This window comes from Natrix helvetica, assembly GCF_964273705.1.
Source record: "Natrix helvetica genome assembly, chromosome: 2".
Taxonomy (NCBI): domain Eukaryota; kingdom Metazoa; phylum Chordata; class Lepidosauria; order Squamata; family Natricidae; genus Natrix; species Natrix helvetica.
Window position 1 is genome coordinate 206,229,754 of NC_138552.1, and position 20,468 is coordinate 206,250,221.

General features: G+C 37.2%; 1 protein-coding gene across 1 annotated transcript; it reads right to left on the bottom strand.

Moving 5' to 3' along the window:
* Positions 1-212: 212 nt before the first annotated feature.
* Positions 213-19,049, bottom strand: PPIL4 (peptidylprolyl isomerase like 4). Its single transcript, XM_081945660.1, has 13 exons — positions 18,885-19,049; positions 16,648-16,715; positions 16,297-16,361; positions 15,183-15,300; positions 14,072-14,214; positions 13,345-13,441; positions 12,130-12,246; positions 10,508-10,632; positions 8,749-8,815; positions 7,999-8,110; positions 7,219-7,315; positions 5,877-6,009; positions 213-1,681 (listed from the first exon to the last, which is right to left on the bottom strand). Exons 1-13 carry the CDS (start codon positions 18,952-18,954, stop codon positions 1,463-1,465), a joined length of 1,431 nt encoding a protein of 476 aa, XP_081801786.1. The 5' UTR covers positions 18,955-19,049; the 3' UTR covers positions 213-1,462.
* Positions 19,050-20,468: the final 1,419 nt, after the last annotated feature.

A 20,468-nucleotide genomic window follows, 5' to 3' on the forward strand; every position in this document is an offset into this window, starting at 1 on the left:
ACTGTTTGCTTATACCAACAAGAAGTTATGTCTTCCAGAACAGGCCATCTATTTCTTTCTCATGGGCATTTACGGCTTGCCAATTTTTTCAGCTTTTAATTTCCCAACATGAGGGGTGCTCAAAAGTTGCGACACGCCTTGGGGATTGTAAAGATATTTTGGTTACTTCAATACAGTTTAGATGTGCTTGGTAAGTAACTACAGACATATCATAACTTTTTTACCTTTTGTTTTATTTGAATATTATCATTTGCTTTCATAAAACGAATCCAGTTAGAAGGGAAAAACAAAACCCACCACATACATATTATAGGGACTGATAGCTTTTAAAAAAAAATTAAGTAGGTACAATTTTACATTACCAAACAAAGCTACATTTTGAAAAAACTGAATCCGAATACAAAACCAACAGGATTTGCTACAGCTTCCTAACTGACATAGACTTACTGATATATTTGCTGAAATAGATTCACGTTGCTGTATTAGATGGAGGTGAAACTAAAGATTTGCATGGAAATACCGCAGCTAGTACAAAATGTATATAGTCTCTCTTTTGTGGCAATCTAGATGTATCAATGTTGTACACTGCTACAGTGCAGAGTGGGGCTTCTCATTTTCTCTCTGAAACAACAGGTATTTGGAGCAATGAACTCTTAGAAGTACCAACTGCATGGGCTAGTACCAGTGATGAACTGTGTACCTTACTAGTATATATTTCCATATTATTATATATAAAACGTCAATATTATCTATTTGTATAAATACAACAGGGAAGCCTTCAGCTGGCAATAAAAATAGATCTACCTCATTCATGTAACTGTACAAGCTTCATTCATTAACAGTTTCCTGTGAGAAAGAGAGAAGTAAATTCATCCAGTCTTGAATAAAGTCCTCTATGTTACTTTCACAGTTAAAGGTGACTTAGAATTCCTTTCTGGCAGTAACAGCAGCAGACTGCTATCAGTAATAACCCGAATGCTGCAGGATCCTTGTTACTGGACTGTAGCATGGATTTCTCTAATCTCTGCAATCTGCAGTTTTAAAAGGCAACAAAAATAACAAAAGAATCCATCTGATGAAGATATCCTCCCACAGAACTCTTATAGCAATAGCAGTTAGACTTATATACCGCTCTACAGTGCTTTCCAGCCCTCTCTAAGCGGTTTACAGTGTCAGCATATTGCCCCCAACAATCTGGGTCCTCATTTTACCCACCTCAGAAGGATGGAAGGCTGAGTCAACCTTGAACCTGGTGGGATTTGAACTGCCAAATTGCAGTCAGCCGGCAGTCAGCAGAAGTAGCCTGCAGTACTGCACTCTAACTGGCTTATGAGGCAAAATTAGGGTGAGCTTGAAGACCTTCTGGAAGGGAAGGGAAGGGAAGGGAAGGGAAGACATTGGCAGTTTCTAAGGCAGATAAATGCTAAGAAACAGTTGCTTTACAGTTGACATCAGTCCGCCCTTATTTATATTTGGACTTTTCCTTATCTTTGGACTTTTTGGGGTTCCTGTCTGACTTTCTTTCTTCATAATGGTCTCTTTCCCAGGCTTCCTCGGAATGCTTGTCTTTAGACTTTTTGTGATGACTTTCTCTCTCCCGGGAATGGCTCCGACATCTCTCTCGCTTGTCACTTTTTCTTTTCTCCCTATCAAATTCTTCTTTGTGCCTTCGGCTAGGCTCCTGAGAGAAGAAGGAAGAAAACGCAGTTTATTGCATTGATGAAACAGATGAGTGGAGAAGAGGAACACTAACAGTTTTCAAAGTCTGATTTTCATGCTATTCCTACAGAATGAATAGCAATGTACCAATTAATTGTAAGTAAATGATGTCTAGCTAGATCTTAAAAGCAATATTGGTGAACCTTTTCGGCAACGAGTACCGAAATGGGAGTGCACGCATGTGTGTGCCCCAGAAACCGGAAGAGCAGCTGCCCAGTGCACGTGCACACACTGGGAAGATGATCTTCCGGTTTTTGGAGTGTGCATATGTACCAGCATGTTGGTCTTTGTGCACGCATGCGTGCCAGAAACTGGAAGACTAGGTGGATGGGCGCAGGAGCGCTAAAAACCGTAAGATCATCTTCCCGGTGCGCGCATGTGCACTGGGCAGCTTCTCTTCCGATTTCCGGCACTCCCGCATGCATGAAGACCAGTTGCCGGCGTGCCAGAACCCCGGAAGAGCAACGGACGATGGCTCGCGTGCCTGGAGAGATGGCTCTGTGTGCCACTTTTGGCATGCGTGCCATAGGTTCGCCATCACGACCTTTAAAGGAAACCCCTGGGAAGAACAAAATAATCTATCCTGCATGGGTATAAAAATAAGTGGTTTTTTTTTTAAAAAAAAAAAGTGATTTGAAGCTTGTAAAACAATAAAAATGAGAAATTTCTATGCTTTATGATTTAAAATACAGCATTAGTCAATATACCTAATTTATGATTGCTGACTTAAACATAACAATCTGTCTCTATGTTATCAAATTAAGGCAGAGATTGTCAATTCTGGAGCCCATTGCATACACTTTTGAGTGCCTCCGGAGAAAATTAGCTATGAGGGGCCTTCTTGGTATAACAGGAGGTGAAGGTGAAAGGCCACTGCATTCATTATGGACTAGAACACTAGAACAGCTATAATTTTTGACCACTCACCATGTAATCCAAGATATCTGGAAATAAAGTTGCTTTCCCTTGCAGGTGCTACTGAGATCAGTAAATCTCTAATTAGTTAAACATAATAATTAGATTTGAACCTTGACACGTCATAAAACAATGTTATATGAGCCTCAGTGGCGCAGTGGTTAGAGTGCAGTACTGCAGGCTACTTCTGCTGCCTGCAACTTGGCAGTTCAAATCCCACCAGGTTCAAGGTTGACTCAGCCTTCCATCCTTCCAAGTGGGTACAATGAGGACCCAAGATTGTTGGGGGCAATAGGCTGACTCTGTAAACTGCTTAGAGAGGGCTGTATAGCACTGGGAAGCCGTATATAAGTGTAAGTGCTATTGCTGTTGCTATATACTCTGGAAACAAACATAATAGCTCTGTGGGGGTTCCTTTTTTCTTGATGCTATTGTATGTTCCTTCCCACCCTATCTTTCCTGGAGAAGATGAAGGCACAGAGAAGAAAGAAGGAAGGAAGGAAGGAAGGGAAGGAACAGAACATCGTCCTGTATGAATGGAATTTATCTATAAAACTTAGAAGGAACCAACTAAGGTAATTTAAGCTGTTATAGAGTGTTATTACACTTTCTTTTTCTTGGCCAATATCAGATATTTCACTTTTGTTTACAAACTAGATTCTGTTAGGATAAGAAGAACATGAAGACGAAGATGTGTCTTTGTGTGTATATTTCTATGTTCCCATTTTTCACAAGTGATTGAAACTATTGACAGTACTATTATTGGGAAACAAACATCCTACCCAAAATTGTTACACTACTTGGGAATGGTATCTGATCTGATTTTCAGCTAAGCTTTTCTCTTGCTGATTTAACTTTACTGTCCCTCGTGCAGCAGTACTGATGACCTGCAAGAATAGGGTTTCATTTTTTTTTTTGCTGTGTATTTCCTCAAATGTTTTTCCCAATCTGTTATCATTAGCAAAATGTTCCTTTGTTTTCCAGGGTTGAATCAGATTTGTTGTCATGGCCAACAGCACACATCTTAATAAATTGTAATTTTAAGAAATATGTTCTGAGATAATTCCTAGCAAAACAAAACAAAACCCTGAGGTTTCAATTCAAACTTTGTTTTTGAGATTCATTCATTCTTTCTTTCTTTCTTTCTTTCTTTCTTTCTTTCTTTCTTTCTTTCTTTCTTTCTTTCTTTCTTTCTTTCTTTCTTTCTTTCTTTCTTCCTTCCTTCCTTCCTCCCTCCCTCCCTCCCTCCTTCCTTCTTTCTTGTACTTCAGGGATTTTTTTTCATAACAATCACATACAATAAAATATTCCAGCACTTTTTTGTTGTATGATTTACCTATTTTTGTGATTATTAACAGTTATTTCTTTTTATGATCCTGTAATCCCTTTTGTCGGGGCAACTGAATGGAGCTGAGCATTTACTGGCCAGATACCCTTCCTGATGCCTACACTGAGTTCACAGCAAGTATTTACTCTTTGCATCTTGACATCTGTTGCTGTTTAGGATTAAACTCTCAACCTCTGGAGTGTGAGTACATGTCTTCACCTCTAGGCTACCTCACTGCTCCTCATTAACAGAGTTTTATATACCATCTGTAACATATTTATGTAAATTTTCTCTTAAATTATAGCTACCCAAAAGGTTGGGACCCATCATTTCAGTCTACCAAAGGCGACTCATTTACTCAAGCCCATTTACTAGAAGACATTTTTTTTAAAAAATAGCCTTTTCTTTCACTATGAAAGGTAGTCCAGTTTATTGGTGTTTTTAGACAGCACTTTAAAACGGGTTCTGTTTCAAGGAGTTAGCATTTTACTATTTTTCAGGAAAAGACTATTTGATATCCAAAGGAAATCAAATTTCAGGTAAAATAGACATCCAAGCAGAAATGTACAATTAAACAACTAGAAACACTGGACTGAATGAAAAGAGTACACTTAAGGTTAAAGGGAGCATAGATCATAACCAGAAAAAAACAGTTCTGAAAAGCCTGAAATTCGATAAATTATTTAGAATGCCCGGGGAATATTTCATAGCCAAAAACAGATATCTGAGGAAACTATATTGGAGATAGTCGAAGGTTTCTTCTTATTTGCAAATGAATAAATAAAAAGATAACAAGATAACTAATTTAAGCCAGTATCCTGTTTCCCCGAATATAAGCCCTCCCTGGATAATAAGGCCAATTGGGCAGCCATGAGGTGACCATGCTTGCTGCCTCCTGCACCTCAAAAATAATAAGATCTCCCCGAAAATAAGGCCAAGCGCTTATTTCGGGGGTCAAAAGAAAATAAGACCCTGTCTTATTTTCTAGGAAACACGGTATCAGGAACAGTGCATGAAATGGCAGGACAGAGAAAGAAATTGGGCGTATTAATGGAAAAGATCACGCACGGAATATTACAACAGGCAAATAACTTTAAGATTTAGCAGTGAATATGGTGAGGGCAATGCAGAAATCTCCTCCAAAGAGAAGATAGCAATGCAAAAAGTGAGGCTACAGTAGTTAAGTGTCTTTTTTTAGGAATATGGAAAATAAAGGACGTGGGAGATGGCTCTTCCCTTTAGTCTCCTTTCATTCATATAAATAAGTTAATTAGCTCAGTAAAAATTTCTTTTACATTGCAGCCTTCATTTAACAGCTGTGCCATCATTGCATTGCAAACTTTTGCCCTAAATTTGTGTTTGCAACACTACAGAGCAGCTAAGCAACAATAAGAATCTCTAATCTTTTCCTAGCTGTCACAAGATCGGGGGGGGGGGGGAGAAGGGGATGAGATTATTTTTTGATAGTCACTAAGAACATTTTCCTGCATCATAAAAAACCACACACAGAAACTAACAGATCACAATACTTTTTCAAAAGGTCACTTATGTCAGGTTCTTAGCTAAAGAGTCGGGTTTTTTTCTCCCTGCCTATTGGCAAAGGTAAATTTCCTGTCTTTTGGTGAGATCATATTTAATTTAGTTTTTCTAAACAGTTTTGCAGAGCTAAGGGGATTTCCAGCAGAGTGCAGAAGCCAAAAGAAGTGGTTAACAATGAGCAAGCTCTTTTATTTGAAAATGGGAAAGCAGGGAGTAAACCGTTCATCTATGTTAAGGCAGCAAATAGGATAATACTGGAGTAGGATATAAAGGAATGGACATCCTTAAAGGCAGGGAAAACACTAGGCCCGCTTTCTTTTCACAGGAATGAACCTTTTAAAAATATCATTCCAACAAAAGGACAAACATTGAATACCTTGGATTTTTTGCTCCTCTTCTCGTCCTCATCGGTGTCGTCTGAATGGTAATGTTTCTTCTTTTTATCAGAGTGCTTATGGCTGGTTTTGGCTTCTTCCTCTTCATTCTCCAGCACAAGATCATATTTGGAGCTATGGAGGTCAGTTAAGGAAAGTGTGCACCAATAGTGCTGCCAGAGGGAGCTAAGAGGGAGAGAAAATCCATAAATGTAGACATTGTATTGGAGCTGATTGTCCCGTGAAGTGCAAGGAAATAATTTGGTAGTACCCCTCAGATATAAATGAATCCACTAGCAAACCACCCCTTTCAGTATTTCTTTGCAATAATTTTGCCAGACTTTGAAACACACACAATTTTGAATGGGATTTTTTTTTTAAATCATCCAGTTCCTACGTGCGGCCATCAGAATTAATCCCAGATTTTCTGTTTTGTAACTGCTCTGAGACACAATTTGGTAGTTGCTGAGAGATGTCTGGGTGGTAAACTGATGGCAGCCCCCCACTTCACAGCTTTTGCAATCAATTTTTCTGTACGATCTAGCCAGAATGCAAAGCAACATTAGGTCTTTGAAAGATGGAACCGAGAGTATACACCCTCTCCCAAATTCACAAGAAAGTTAAATTTAACTAGGAGGATCTATAGCAAATACATTCACCATATGTAAACATTTTTTTAACAGCTGTTAAAACACTTTGATTCTGGTCACAATTAAACACAGCTTATTTCCTACATAACGAAATTATCATAAAGCCTAAACAGGCATTTAATTGAGGTTTTCAGAGACACCTAAAAGAAGCACTTGCCACTGAACTCTTGATTTCCTAAATCCAACTTGGCTCTTCACTAAATATTACATGTATGAAAGTTATATAACAAGAGAGTTTACATAATAGCCCTAAGAAAATAAGGTTTGAAATCAGATATGTGAATGCAAATCTATCCATTAATATAATATTCAATGGAATATTAGATCGAGAGATATTTATCAATCTCTACAAGTACTTTAATATTGGTGTATAACGAAGACGCATATTCCATCAGCTCTGAATAGTTTCATATGCATACTGAATGTTATATTTGTTATTGCTCTACTTATTCTTCTACTTATTTGAATATCAAAGAGGTGTAGTGTTAAGGTGCTGGATTAGAAGCAGGGAGGAGATTTGAGTTCTGGTCTTTCCTTAGGCATGGAAGACAGCTGGGTAATTTTGGAGCAGCCACACCCTCTCAGCCCTGGGCTGGGAAGTCAAGAAATTATTCTATCAACCCACAATAGACCAGCACGACACTGATTTTAACCACTATGACACTTCACACAATAATATAATTGTTCAGGATACTCTTGCTTGGGTTTTGCTTTCTCCTTCAGGCTTAATTTAGAAGTTTTGCTGTGGTCTTTTTCATATTCTTTGAAATCATCCTTTGTATATTTCCCACCTGTTTATAAAAAGAGAGATAAGCTGACATTAATTGGGAATACAGGGCTGTATGGAAATAACTGTTAACTATTGCTGTGCCAAATAAACTGATTTAGGGAGATCCTAATGAAATGGGCTCCAAATAGAAATGTTTCAGAAATAGTTAAAGCCTCTGGGAAGTGCCTGTCACGAGATCCCCCACAGAAATCTAAACAAATACTTTGTGCTGCTTTGTGCTAATTTTTCTTATAATCAGATTAGAAATAGCCTGGCTCAAAAAGGAAAGTCTTCGCAAACAGTGCTCTTCAGCCAAAAAAAAAATGATGCCAATTCTAATGGGCACATAGACAATTTGATCAAATTCAAATAGTTTGAGCTACTTCCTTTCAGTCTACCAGCGGCAGCATTAATCCTCTTAATACCAATACTTAATACTGATAAAGCTACAGTCAAATCTCACAGTTCCCACATGCATTTATTAAGCAAACGTAGCATTTTTCATCTGTGTAATTACAAAATTGAAAAACAGACTATGCACCTTTATAAATAGCTAATTGATGGTCAACAAATCTATATCTGACAAATAGTTTCACTGAAAACAAATTTCTGTGTCTCCCCCACACCCTAAAAACATATTTGATGATGTCTATAAGAAATTTTTAAGGAGGAAAATTAATAAAAATAATGTATTCATCTTGTTACCTTTTCCTTTCCATTTAACCTTTGCAACAGATTGGCTAAAATCAACATGTATTCGCCTGTCATCTATTAAGACATTGTCCATCTTAAAGTAAGCTTTCTCGCAATCTTCTTCCTGGTATATGTTTCAAGAAAAAGTATAATTAAATTTAGAACATTCATAACCACTTTTTGATGCCATTATAGAAGTGGAAAACATGAATACCATAAAAAATTCTAACTGAATTAATGCTGCCTACCTTGCACAGTCAGCTTGGAATGCACAATACCAATGCCATATTGTTAAGTAAAATCTGACTTTAATATAGCGTTAAGGCACTAGAAGTTTCGGTATTTTACAAGCGCTTTCAAAAATGGAATCGCAGTTGCTTCTTCAGGGAACCAGTCTATGGCTGTGTTCACATGACAGACTGGGCTGCAAACTAGTCTACATTTTAAATTAATGTGAACTTGGTCCGTGAGATTAATTAATTGTTAATGAGAAGTTGCCCCATGCCCTTTGGAACATTCTCCCCACAGAGGAGAGGTGGGGCCCCAGTCGCCTGGCTTTCTGAAAATATCTATCTCGCTTGGGATTCAAAGAGTTGTGGGGCTGGCTAGTGCTATTCCATCTGTCTTAATATGCTTGGAACTGAGATGTTCCAAATGTTATTTTTTAAAAATAAAGTTGTACATAAAGCATTTGGTTTGGTAACACCACCGTTTATATTGTTATACTGTACAGCTAAACACCATATACATATGGTCACATACCTTCTCAAACTCAATGAAGGCATAGCAGAGAGATTCACCAGTTTTCCAATCTCGAATCACTTCACAACTGAAAAACCAGCACATTTTGTTCAGGAAACCACACAGATACGGTTAACATGTGACAAGCAATGATTATATATATATATATATCCCAGTATTCAAATCCCAGTAAGGGTATGGCTAGCTGATGAGAGCTAAATAGCCTGAAATAGGAGGTCCTTGTAAGCCACTATGGTATCAGAAGTTGCAGTATGGATGATAAGTTAAGAATGTGTGAGTTTAATAGAACTACAGGCAGAAGTCTCGTTTTTCACTTTCGGCTACCTTTAGACCCATGGATGAGTTTTAGAGTTGGGCCAAGTTCTAATATAGTTGAGCTTGTTGATCAGAAAGGTCGGCAGTTCAGTGATTCGAATCCCTAGTGCTGCGTAATGGAGTGAGCTCCTGTTACTTGCCCCAGCTTCTGCCAACCTAGCAGTTCGAAAGCATGTAAAGATGCAAGTAGAAAAATAGGGACCACCTTGGTAGGAAGGTAACAGTGTTCCGGGTGCCTTCAGCGTTTAATCATGCCAGCCACATGACCACAGAGACGTCTTCGGACAGTGCTGGCTCTTCAGCTTTGAAACGGAGATGAGCACCACCCCCTAGAGTCGGGAATGACTAGCACATATGTGCGAGGGGAACCTTTACCGTTACCTTTAAGGATCACTACGTTCAGCTTCAACATACTAAACACTACAATAAGCTTTAAAAGTATTAGTGAGGTTAGCCCTCACACTGAATTAGAGAATTGCACTTTCTAACATAATATTGATTTAAGATACAGAAAAGCCATGTAAAAAAACTAAAGAGAACAGACATACATATATTGCATTACAATACAGAAGAAAAAAGTGCTGGAACTGTCTATAGTGATTCTTTTTCTAAAACTTAATAAATGGCATTGTAAGACTAAAGATTCAAGCAACCATATTTGATAATTCACAGCTTTTCCTTTAGCAGAGAAAAGATCTGTGTCCTTCCTGGTATATAATACAGGTAGTCCTCAACTTACAACAGTTTGTTAAGGGATCGTTCAAAGTTACAACGGCACTGAAGAGTGACTTATGACCATTTTTCACATTTATGACTGTTGCAGCATTCCCTGTGATCATGTGATCAAAATTTGGATGCTTGACAACTGACTCACATTTACGACATTTGCAGAGTCCTGGGGTCATGTGATCCCCTTTTGCAACCTTCTGACAAGCAAAGTCAATGGGGGATCCAGATTCAATTAACCACCATGTTACTAATTTAATAACTGCAGTGATTCGCTTAACAAATGTGGTGAGAAAAGTCGTAAATCACTTAACAACATAAATTTTGGGCTCCATTGTGGTCGTAAATTGAGGACTACTTGTATTAGGAGTCAAAGACTCAAAACCCTTTCCCTAAGACACACATAAATATATTGATTTGAAATCGAAAGCGGTTCCCCTGCTGAACTTCTATAGTTTTCATCTTTTTAAAGTCTGCTAAAGAGAACTTTGTGAGATTCCCACTTAGGAAAAACCATTTTCAGTTTAGGCGGTCACTAAAGGTCTGAAAAGTATTTCTGTCAATAAAAGGCACTAATTAATATCTATATAAAGTCTCTTGCTAGGCCACTGTGTCTAAAAAAAAGTCTCCTTGTGCATTTTTCACGAGCAAGAACTACATTTTGCCCTTTTAATAAGGTCTGCTAATGTAGTCTTTGAAAATGTTTTGAAAATGTTACCTTTTTATCAGGCCAAATCGGGAAAATATGATTTCAAGATCTTCATCGGTTGTCACAGGATTAAGTTTGCAGACAAAAAGAACATTTTCAGGTGGTTTGATATTTGCATCAGGTAAGTCTCCAACCTGATGAACAAAGAAAGACAGATTATATTATTCCAACACTCCTACAATTTACACTTATGGATACACATATCGAAACAACTGCATTTTAGGATGGTGAGAATGTGTACAATGTGAATATGCTACTCAAGTTTATTCCGAAGCCTTCAGAATGGAAAAGGCAGACCTTTCAGTTCAAAAATCTCATCTCTCTGATGAGATTCTTAAAAAAAAGATGATAGTTTTCTTAAAAACAATATGCTTCTGAGCTATAACTCAACTTGTGAAGAAGGCAAAATTCATTCGTCTCTTTTTTCATGTTTGTGACTTCTAAGATTTTACAAAGATAAGGACTGCTTTATAAGCAATAATTGTGGTGTCAAAATTGAAACCAATGCATCATATGTTTACTTTCATGGACCATCACAGGAAAAAACAATCAATAAAGAAATTTATCAATTTAAATGCTTTTTAAAATAGTTGATTCATATATTTTAATTTTTAAAAGCTCAAGATTACAGTAGATGTTATTACATAATCCTTTATTCATGTCTCGCAATGAGTAGGGATTACTAAAGTTGTAACGGTAAAAATATTAAAATATACATTGTTCTGGCATGCTGGGTGATCTTACATAAAATATGTTCCACATATTTGTCACACTAGAGGGAAAGAAGGATGGAGGAAATAATGGCCATGTTCTGGGACTTGCCATCAGCCTGTCTCTCAGTTCGGAAAAATAGCAGTTGGAATTTAGTTTATGATTTCTGTCCTCCTAGGACTGAGATGGCAAACCTATGGCAAGCATAGGTCTGCAGGCATGCTCAACCGTCGCCCAGCTCAGCTCCACTGCATATGCATGTGTGCCCCCTGCTGGCAAGCTGATTTTCGAATCTCTGCAGTGTATGCAGGAGATGTGTGAGCATGCACGGGGAGGCGGGGGTGTTTGCATATGCACAGGGGGCAGGGGTCGTGCAGATGTGTGAATGTGGGGTGCACTGCATTTTGAGTGGGGCGGCGCGTACCCTGTCACATGGGTAGGCGCGATTTCGGCACATGAGGACTAAAAGGTTAGCCATCTCTGTCCTAGGCAGAACCTAGTTGCTGACCACAAGTCAGATCAATTGTACTCCATTTTATAAATGCTTACATGAGTTTAGTACAATAGCTTTAAAACTGTAATATAAGCACAGATGCACATTTAATCTGCATTCAAGTTTATTTATTTATTTATTTCTTAGCGCTTATAGACCGCCCCCTCTCCCGAAAGGGAAAGTTCTTTAACATAAAAGTGATTCTGCATATGGATTGCTTTAATCAAATGTATTATATGCTATTTAAAATCCTTTAGATTTCCCTATAAAACAAGTTTAAATTTAAGAGGCAAAATTTGCCAAAGAACACAGAGCATACCAGATTTAATGTGGCAATCATTTGGTAGGTGGTATCATTCCTATTTATAAAAAACTAAGCATCTATATATCTACAGCTTAGCAATCAGATCAGGTACACTGTTTTTACCATTTCCAAGAGAATAGCCTGTGTTTTTGCTTCTTTCTCTGCCATAATTTCTTCCACTTCATCGGTAGATCTTCCTTTGAAGTCATCTATTTCTTCATCAGCACCTATTCTCCCACTCTGTCTTATAGAAAAACAAAGAGACAGATATTTAATACAATTTAGAATGAATACTTCACCTTTTTAGAACACCCTGCAGCAGCTACCTGAAACCTCATCACACTTATCCTGCACTGGCTCTCCCACACCTTGCAGTGGCTACTTACCTGCCCACCAGCGTCCTTGTGAGCCACCTGGGACCTCCAAGTTTCTGCCAGCTTCTCCACTAACTTTGCTTGTGGAAACAGGCAGGAAATTGCAATGAGGTCCTTGCCTAACAACCCATGGTTCTTGCTTAATGACAGCAAGGGGAAGTGCTGGGACTGCTGTCACTAAGTGATGTAGTGATGTGACATCACACATTACATTTGCATTACTTAGCCATGGAAATTCCAGATACCATTGTTAACCAAGTATTGAGGTTACACTTCTACAGAATGCAGTTATAGGATTTCATTCACTCTTCCCTTTTCCTTATTGCCCTTTCTTATCATCTGATGATAAGGGTATAATTTTGTTCACCACCCAGAGTCACTTGGTGAGATGGGCAAGTACACAAATTTAATAAATTTAAAAAATAAAATTAATGTGCATCCCTGTATAATTGCCATATAACCTTTGGAAGCATAATTGTGCACCTTACTGCTAATGATACTTTGATAATGGTTAGCACACGAGAGATCAGCGGTCAGTAAAGACAAAGATATGCCTTCTCGGCAGGCAAGTGCATGAATTATACTTCTAATGTTATTCGTTATTTTGCAGGCATAATGGTGTGCAGTCAAATATTCCCCCCAAAACTAGTATATACTTAGAAAAGAATACTTGCAACTGTTGTGTTTGATATTTTTCCTATCTTGAAGCTGAAACTATAATGCTACTGAAACTGAAGAACCTGTATTATTGCCAGTGAAAAGGATACAGGTTCAAAACACAGTTCCTTTTATTGAACAATGTATCCCCAAACTAAAGCTTTTTTTTCCAAGTCAAACTTGACTCTGGGCCTCTATGGGAACATAAGCACAAAGTTCTATACATCTGCAAAATCAGCTGATACATTAGGAGAACATAAACATATTTCTTGATCTACTCCACACTCAAGTTAAAAGCAATACTCACATCCAATTGTTCTTTTGTAGGTTCTGGTGAACGGTCTGGTATTGCCAAACCAGAAGGATCATCAAATGGATCATCTAAGATCACTGTGTGGTTTATCCTAAATAAAAAAACATATTCAGTTAGAGTAAGTTCAAGATTCCGTTTCACAATAATTTTGAATATTAATTCACTGCTGCATCAAAAAACACCTACCCAACAAAACTCATTTATCTGAAAACAAAATCTATGTTAAACTTAGTTTTACACTGAGAGAGGATACATGTGTTATTATAAAACTTGGAATTATTACACACTTAACTGAAAGCCTTCACCTGGTTTATGCTGAAAGGAATTCAACAATTGCCCTCCAATAGTAACAATTGCCTTCCAATTATATAAAATGTAGTTCACATACCGGTAATTGTTTTCATCTACTATCAAATATAGTTCAGAACTAATGTTATACATGAAAAGTATGACAGCAAAAGTTTTAGGGGAGACTAAAAAAAAACTCTTCTACTTCATGGCACATAATTCATTTATGTAATTTACAAATGGTGACTTGCTTAAAGAGTTTTGAAGTCATAGCAAATACATCTACCAGAGCTTTAATGGTGATAGCACAACAGTAGGGGAAAAACTACAGCTACTTTTGATTTGGGTTTCAGAAGTCTCTGATAGATACAACTTGCTAGTTTTTGTTTAATCCAGGAGAATTTTATCAAGTATAGAAGTAAAATAGTGAAACCTGATGTCTTGATATGGAACAAAATCCTTGTCGACAAAGGACTCATTAATTTTCATCAATATATCCATGCCTTCTGTTACTTCACCAAACACTGTATGCACACCATTCAGATAATCTAAGTTTTCTCCTGTAGTAATAAGAAACTAAAAAAAAAAATCAAGAAAAATAATGAATTGGAGTTGACAAAGTAATGAAAATCTTTATCTACCCATTTCAGTCTATTGATACATTAGCTGATTTTGGTCTCATTCACCAGAAAATCTTCTGATATCACCACCTTTCTGTGATTTTTAGGTACTGAAGGTGGTTTGATATTGTGATGATATCAGTCTTTCCTGGAGGTTATTTCTGAGGATAGTGTAGCAGATGATTGATTGTTCTCTACAGGAGTGTTATTAGAGCTCCTCCAGGTTAAGCCTAGGTTATTTAACTTGTCATAGCCAACTATGTTGAGATCTCGTTCCGCTAAGGTTTTCAGCAAACCCAGAAAACAATGTCATCTTACGACAAATCAACCATCAATATAATTGAAATGGTTGAACAAAGTGAAGTTCAGTTTGGATGATATCAAAATACTTCGCTCAATAGTGGCATTCACTCATTAGTGTGAATTCACCCAATACTGGAATAGAGGAGGAGTGGTCCATCTGCCAGAAGAACAAATTATTTCTCTCAGCTCTTCTTCCATAATGTTTAAATTTATTTCAGAAAGTGGGAGATTTTTTCAGAGAAATCAAGCAAAAGAAGAGAAGGATAGAAATAAAGTTATGAAAAATCTGTGTGAATGGAATTCTACCTGAATCATGTTAGGTCTGGTTCAAGGCTGATGACCAAATTTCTTGCTTTAATTGAGATCAATTATGCCTCCTCTATCAGTCAAAATTGTTTTTACACCTAATTCCATGTTTATGAACAATCTTGTTTGGTAACTGCCCACTTAAAATATGAAACATCTGGTATGCTAGAACCACAGAAGGAACAGGTTTTTTAAACGTAAGCTTCCCCCCTCTTTTCAGTTTTTTAAATAATGTCATATCTGTGCTCTATAATACTTTGCAATTTCCATATGTCCTAATATGTTGACATGACTTTTCCAGATCTGTGGACATACCTGAGATCCATGCTGATCACTCCCATTGTTTACCATTGACACAGTTCCCTTTTTCTTGTGTTTAATTCTTGGCACTTTCTCTGCTTCAAAAAATCTAGCTTGATCACCATACAATTTGCTGAAACATGTACAAACAAATTATCAATCGGAATGAATTGCATAACTTTTAAAAACTATCCACATGAAAGAGAAAAAAAAACTGCAGCACAGTGCATGAAGTACAAATTGACAGTTCTATTCATGATTAAGTTAATTTCAGAATCAGTTATATAACTGAGACTACATATCTGTTTCTTTATTTTTCATATCCACCCAATCATAAGACTCTTGGTAGTATCCAAAGTCTTCATGGTAATATACTGCATTAATCTAAAAGTAATACAGAGTAATACCCCATACACATACAATTGTATTGTTAGTCTTCACATACATACACCCATGCCCATCTTAGGTTGCTTCTGAAATGTCAACTGTGCTGGAGCAAAAATAATTTCCAGAGAAAGATTCTTCCATAACACTGACTACTGCATAACTGAGGCAATTCCTTATCCCTAAGACTTAGTAATAGCTTAGCAAGGCATTTAGACTTATATACTTCTTCACAATGCTTTTCAGTCCTCTCTAAGTGGTTTATAGAGTCAGCATATTGCCCCAACAATCTGGCTCTTCATTTTACTGACCTCAGAAGGATGGAAGGTTGAGTCAACCTTGAGCCGGTCAGGATTGAACTGCTGGCAGAGAGCGGTGAGTTATCCTGCAACACTGTATTCTAACCACTGTGCCACCACAGCTCTTCAAGGAAATGAAGAACCACTAAATTATTTTCCCTCAGATTAGATGCCCATTCTAAGTAAAAACTGTCCTTGGTACCAAACCATTTAAGTTTTTTTTAGCTTAGAACCAGTACTTTAAATTTCTCCTGCATCATATATTGACAAAAGTGAATGCTCAACTGCATGAAGACTTTCACTATCAAAGTTTATGATTTATTCTTGTTCCAACTACAATTATCCAATAGGTAATCTAAATGAATGCCTATGCAATAAATAGTAAAATTGCTGCATCCAAAAAGTTTTATAGACAACTATGTAAATCAAAACTAAACAATGTTTACCAAAATATGGATTCACCTCCACGACCAGTCCCCAGTGGGTCTCCAGTTTGTATGATAAAATCTCTCTGAAACAATGTGGAACACATGCAATTTATTATTCATAATTTTAAAAATCCTGTTATTAAGAATATTCTGTGTGCCAATAATTATATACGGCAGACTATGCTATCATTTCTGTTTTACAACTGAAGAAAGGAATTTAAATATACACATGCATGCATGATTAGGAAGAAGTCATTTAGCATATGTATCTCTTAGATTTAAATTCTATATTCACTATGTAAGACTCAAAATTAAATTATTGTCTAATATATGAGGGAAAAGCAATGGAAAAAAATAAGATATGCTTACTTGTACATTATGTATAAGGCAGTAATTGTAGTATTTAATCTTGCAAAGCTTCAGGAAATTTAGACAAGCTAGAAGGAATAAAGATAAGACAACTGAAACAGGCTACAGCCTTTGCCTAATAAAAGATACAAGCTATATACTTCATGCAAATTCAATTAATAATGCCCAGCAATAATCCCCAGGAAGTTGCATGAAACAAATGGCATGCCATGAATAAATGCTCAGATTAAAATGACAGAGAAATATCATTTATTGTTTTTATCAAATACTATAAAAAAAGAATATTGAAAAAAGCAGGACTTATTTACATTTTTTTAAAAAAAATAATTTTTAAAAAAGTTTTAATCTTTAAAAACAGTAAAGAAGACACACCAAGGGGGAAAAACACATAAAAAACAAAACACGGAACACACATAACAATATAGAGTAATTTTACAGCGTTCAGTATCGGCTTTCCTGCTTAGCTTTTATAATTCTCCCTTCTGCATTGCCTTCCTATCACTATAACCTTGTCCTATGATGTATCAAGCATAATATTGACACTTATAATAATATTCATTATTTGTATCTCCATCTATTTGTATTCTCTATTTCCTGTTTTGGCTTCGGATTTCTAGCCATTTTATTCCATACTTTATAGAAGTCCGATTCTTCTCTTTCTTTTAGTTCTATTGACATTTTATCCATTTCTGCACATTCAAGTATTTTCCTGATGGTAATTTCATCTGAGGGTGTATTAATTTTTTTCCAATTTTGTGCGAAGGCAATCCTGGCTGCCGTGAGTATGTGTATGATTATGTATTGAGATTGTTTGTCCATTTTTTGAGCAGGACTTATTTTCAAGTCAACAGTCCATTTTTTAAAAAAATGTAGACCATAGACAGCAATGCATGTCATAATCTTTGAAGTACATCTATGTTAATATGCAGTGCCTTCTGTTCATATTAAGCAATCACTGCATGTTCTAATACATGGATGTCCAAACGTTTGGTTTGCCTCGATTGCAATGAATGAAGAGCAATCGTCTGGGCAATATAAAATATATAATTAATGTATATAAATCACACAATAATGTTAAAAATTTATGACCTTGGGGGCCACATGCTGGACACTCTTGTTCTTATATTACCTGAATTACAGTGTCATCAATGCATATTGTGCTTTACAAAGGGAGAAAAAGCAAGCTCTTGTCCTAATTAATTCCCAAGCAAAGTTCAATACGGTAAGAGGTACAAAGGAAGGTTAAAAATGGCAATGCAGTGACAAACAGTATAAAATATATAGTAATTGAGTTACACAAGGACAGGATGTGCAAGAGTGGACTATCCATTGATACAACATTTGGAGACACAAAAGCTTGTTAGAAAGCATGGAGTTCTAGTCCTTTTTATACAGATTTTGTTTCTATGCTTTAATAACACCCTGATGCATAAGAAGTTTAAATCAGCTTTTCCTGCTATTTATGGGGTAAGGAAGGGTCTTTTAGCGTAATGGGAATCAAGCTACTATAAAAGTCAAATAGGAGTTTCAGTGGAAATTGGGCAGAAAAAGTTCTGCTTTGCACATCAGAAAAGAAACTGAAAACCCCATTAATCAAGTTCATAAAGCCATGTTGGAAAGTGAGAATTAGTGGTGTTTTACTGATAAACCACAGTTAAAGCAAGACAGAAGAAGAATCCCATGCACCCACGGTATGCAGTTGTCCTCCCCTCCCAAATGCTTTTTCTTCAATTTTAGATAAAATACAAGTCCGGAGTACTGATAAACTGTCAAAAACGGGATGCCATTTATAATTTTCAAAGTAAATATTGTATAGAGTTATTAAAGAAATGGAGCCAACCCAAGATTTAAAAAAATATCTAAAAGAGCTTTTGTACAATCCGTCCAGGTTCTCCCTAGAAAAAAAAATACTGAGATCTTTGGATCCCATGTGAAAAAAAAACTAGTATTAATTTCAATCTACCTCCCATCCCCTGGCCTAGCCCCACCTCCTGAAACCACCACGATCTCTGGGACCTTCCCAGTCTGCATTTTGGGCTGCTGCAGATTCCGAGGCATCCCCAAAAACTGTACACCCCCCCCCCCCATTTTTTTTGCACAATGCGCAAATGTTGTGCCAGCTTATCCAACCAAGCTCGGCAAAACCCTGCTGGAGAAGTATCGCTAAACCGGAATTTTTCTGCAGTTGCCCAGAGGTTTCTCGACCGGCATTTGTCCCAGTCGGCACTCGCCGCTACCTCTCGGTCTCTCCTCCGTGTATAAATCGATCACTAGATCTCCCAGCGTGGTCTCCAGGAGAACAGCCATGGCGCCTCCTCCAGCCGCCTTTCCGATCTTTCCAGCACGGTTTCTTGCTCCTCCGCGATCCCGGCATGCCTTGCGCTACTCCCCTTCCTTTGACAGCAAGTAAGGCAAGCGACGGCCTTTTCCAAGGCTGGGTGACCGTAGACTTACGAAATTTTAGAGTCGCCCTTCAAAAATAAGTGAGTTGGACACCTCGGAGGCCGGAAGTGAGCGTGATTCAGAGAAGACAGGAATTTTTTTTTTAGAGATGAACTTTGGCAGCGACAGCGCTACCCCAAGTCCGGCTGTGGGAAGGCAGCCGGCTTCGAGCCAGCTGGTTTCCAGACGAGTCCACTTTCTAATTTGCATGCCTAGGTACTGTAATTGGTATAGGTACAGGAGACTCACATTTTAAAAGTTTCTTTTATCTTGCCTTTATTATTTTTATAAATACGGTAATAATAATTCAAGGTGGCAAATATACCTAATATACCTTCCTCCTCCTATTTTCGCCACAACAGTTACCCTGTGTGGTGAGTTGGGTTGAGAGGCAAAGAGAGGAGGAAGGAGGAAGAGAGAAAAGAAAGAAAGAATTAACCAGCTAGCTTTCATGTCTAAGATGGGACTAGAACTCACAGACTCCTAGCTTCTAGCCTTGTGCCTTAAACACTCCACTAATTGTCCTATTGGGCAGTTTGACCAAACAAACACCTCAAGATTTACTTGCTTGCCTGGATGTTACCTTGATTTCTATCAACCAGTCAGTTGTACTTTTACCAGGAAGGCAGACAAACCTCCTCTGTCTGGAATTTCTGAGGATCAGCTTGTTTTGCAATTTCAAAAGACAGCTGACTTCAGAAATCCTCTTTTCTTCCAAACAATTGGCTTTCTGTGTCAATTAATACAGATTTTTGTGGGCTTTTTAAAGACTGCAGAGGTTGACTTTTTGCATAGATATACCCATAGAAACTGCTTAGAAAGAATATTATGTTGAAGTCGTACTATAATGTTCTTTACTGAGAACATATAGTTTTACTCAAGATACTTTTTCTTCATTCCTAAAGATCCATATTTAAGAAAATAGCCTAACTTTGAGTCGCTAAGGATAAACAGATAAAAGGCATTATGCTTCCTTTCAAATCCTAGAAGTAGAATATTGATCTTTTTTATACATTATTTTCTTTCTCTGGATCAATTTCATTCTTTATAGTCTTTTGGTTATTCTTTTTACTAACTCCCTTTAATTCCCTTAAATTGGGGGGTCTCTAAAAGTTCATTAATTTGCATAATTCTAGAGATGTTTAAAGAAAATATGGTTTAAATATTCATTTACCAATATTCATTTGGTATGTCATAGTATTATCTCTTTATAAAACCAACAAACAAAAATCCAGAGTTTGAGTAGCAGTAGCACCACAATTCCCACCAGCAAGAAGAAAGGCTTAGTATGTTGTGCAAAGCTAACCATTTATGGTTTATTGAATAAGCCATGATTAAACCACAGTGTCCTCTTATATGTATCATACATTAAAGCAGTT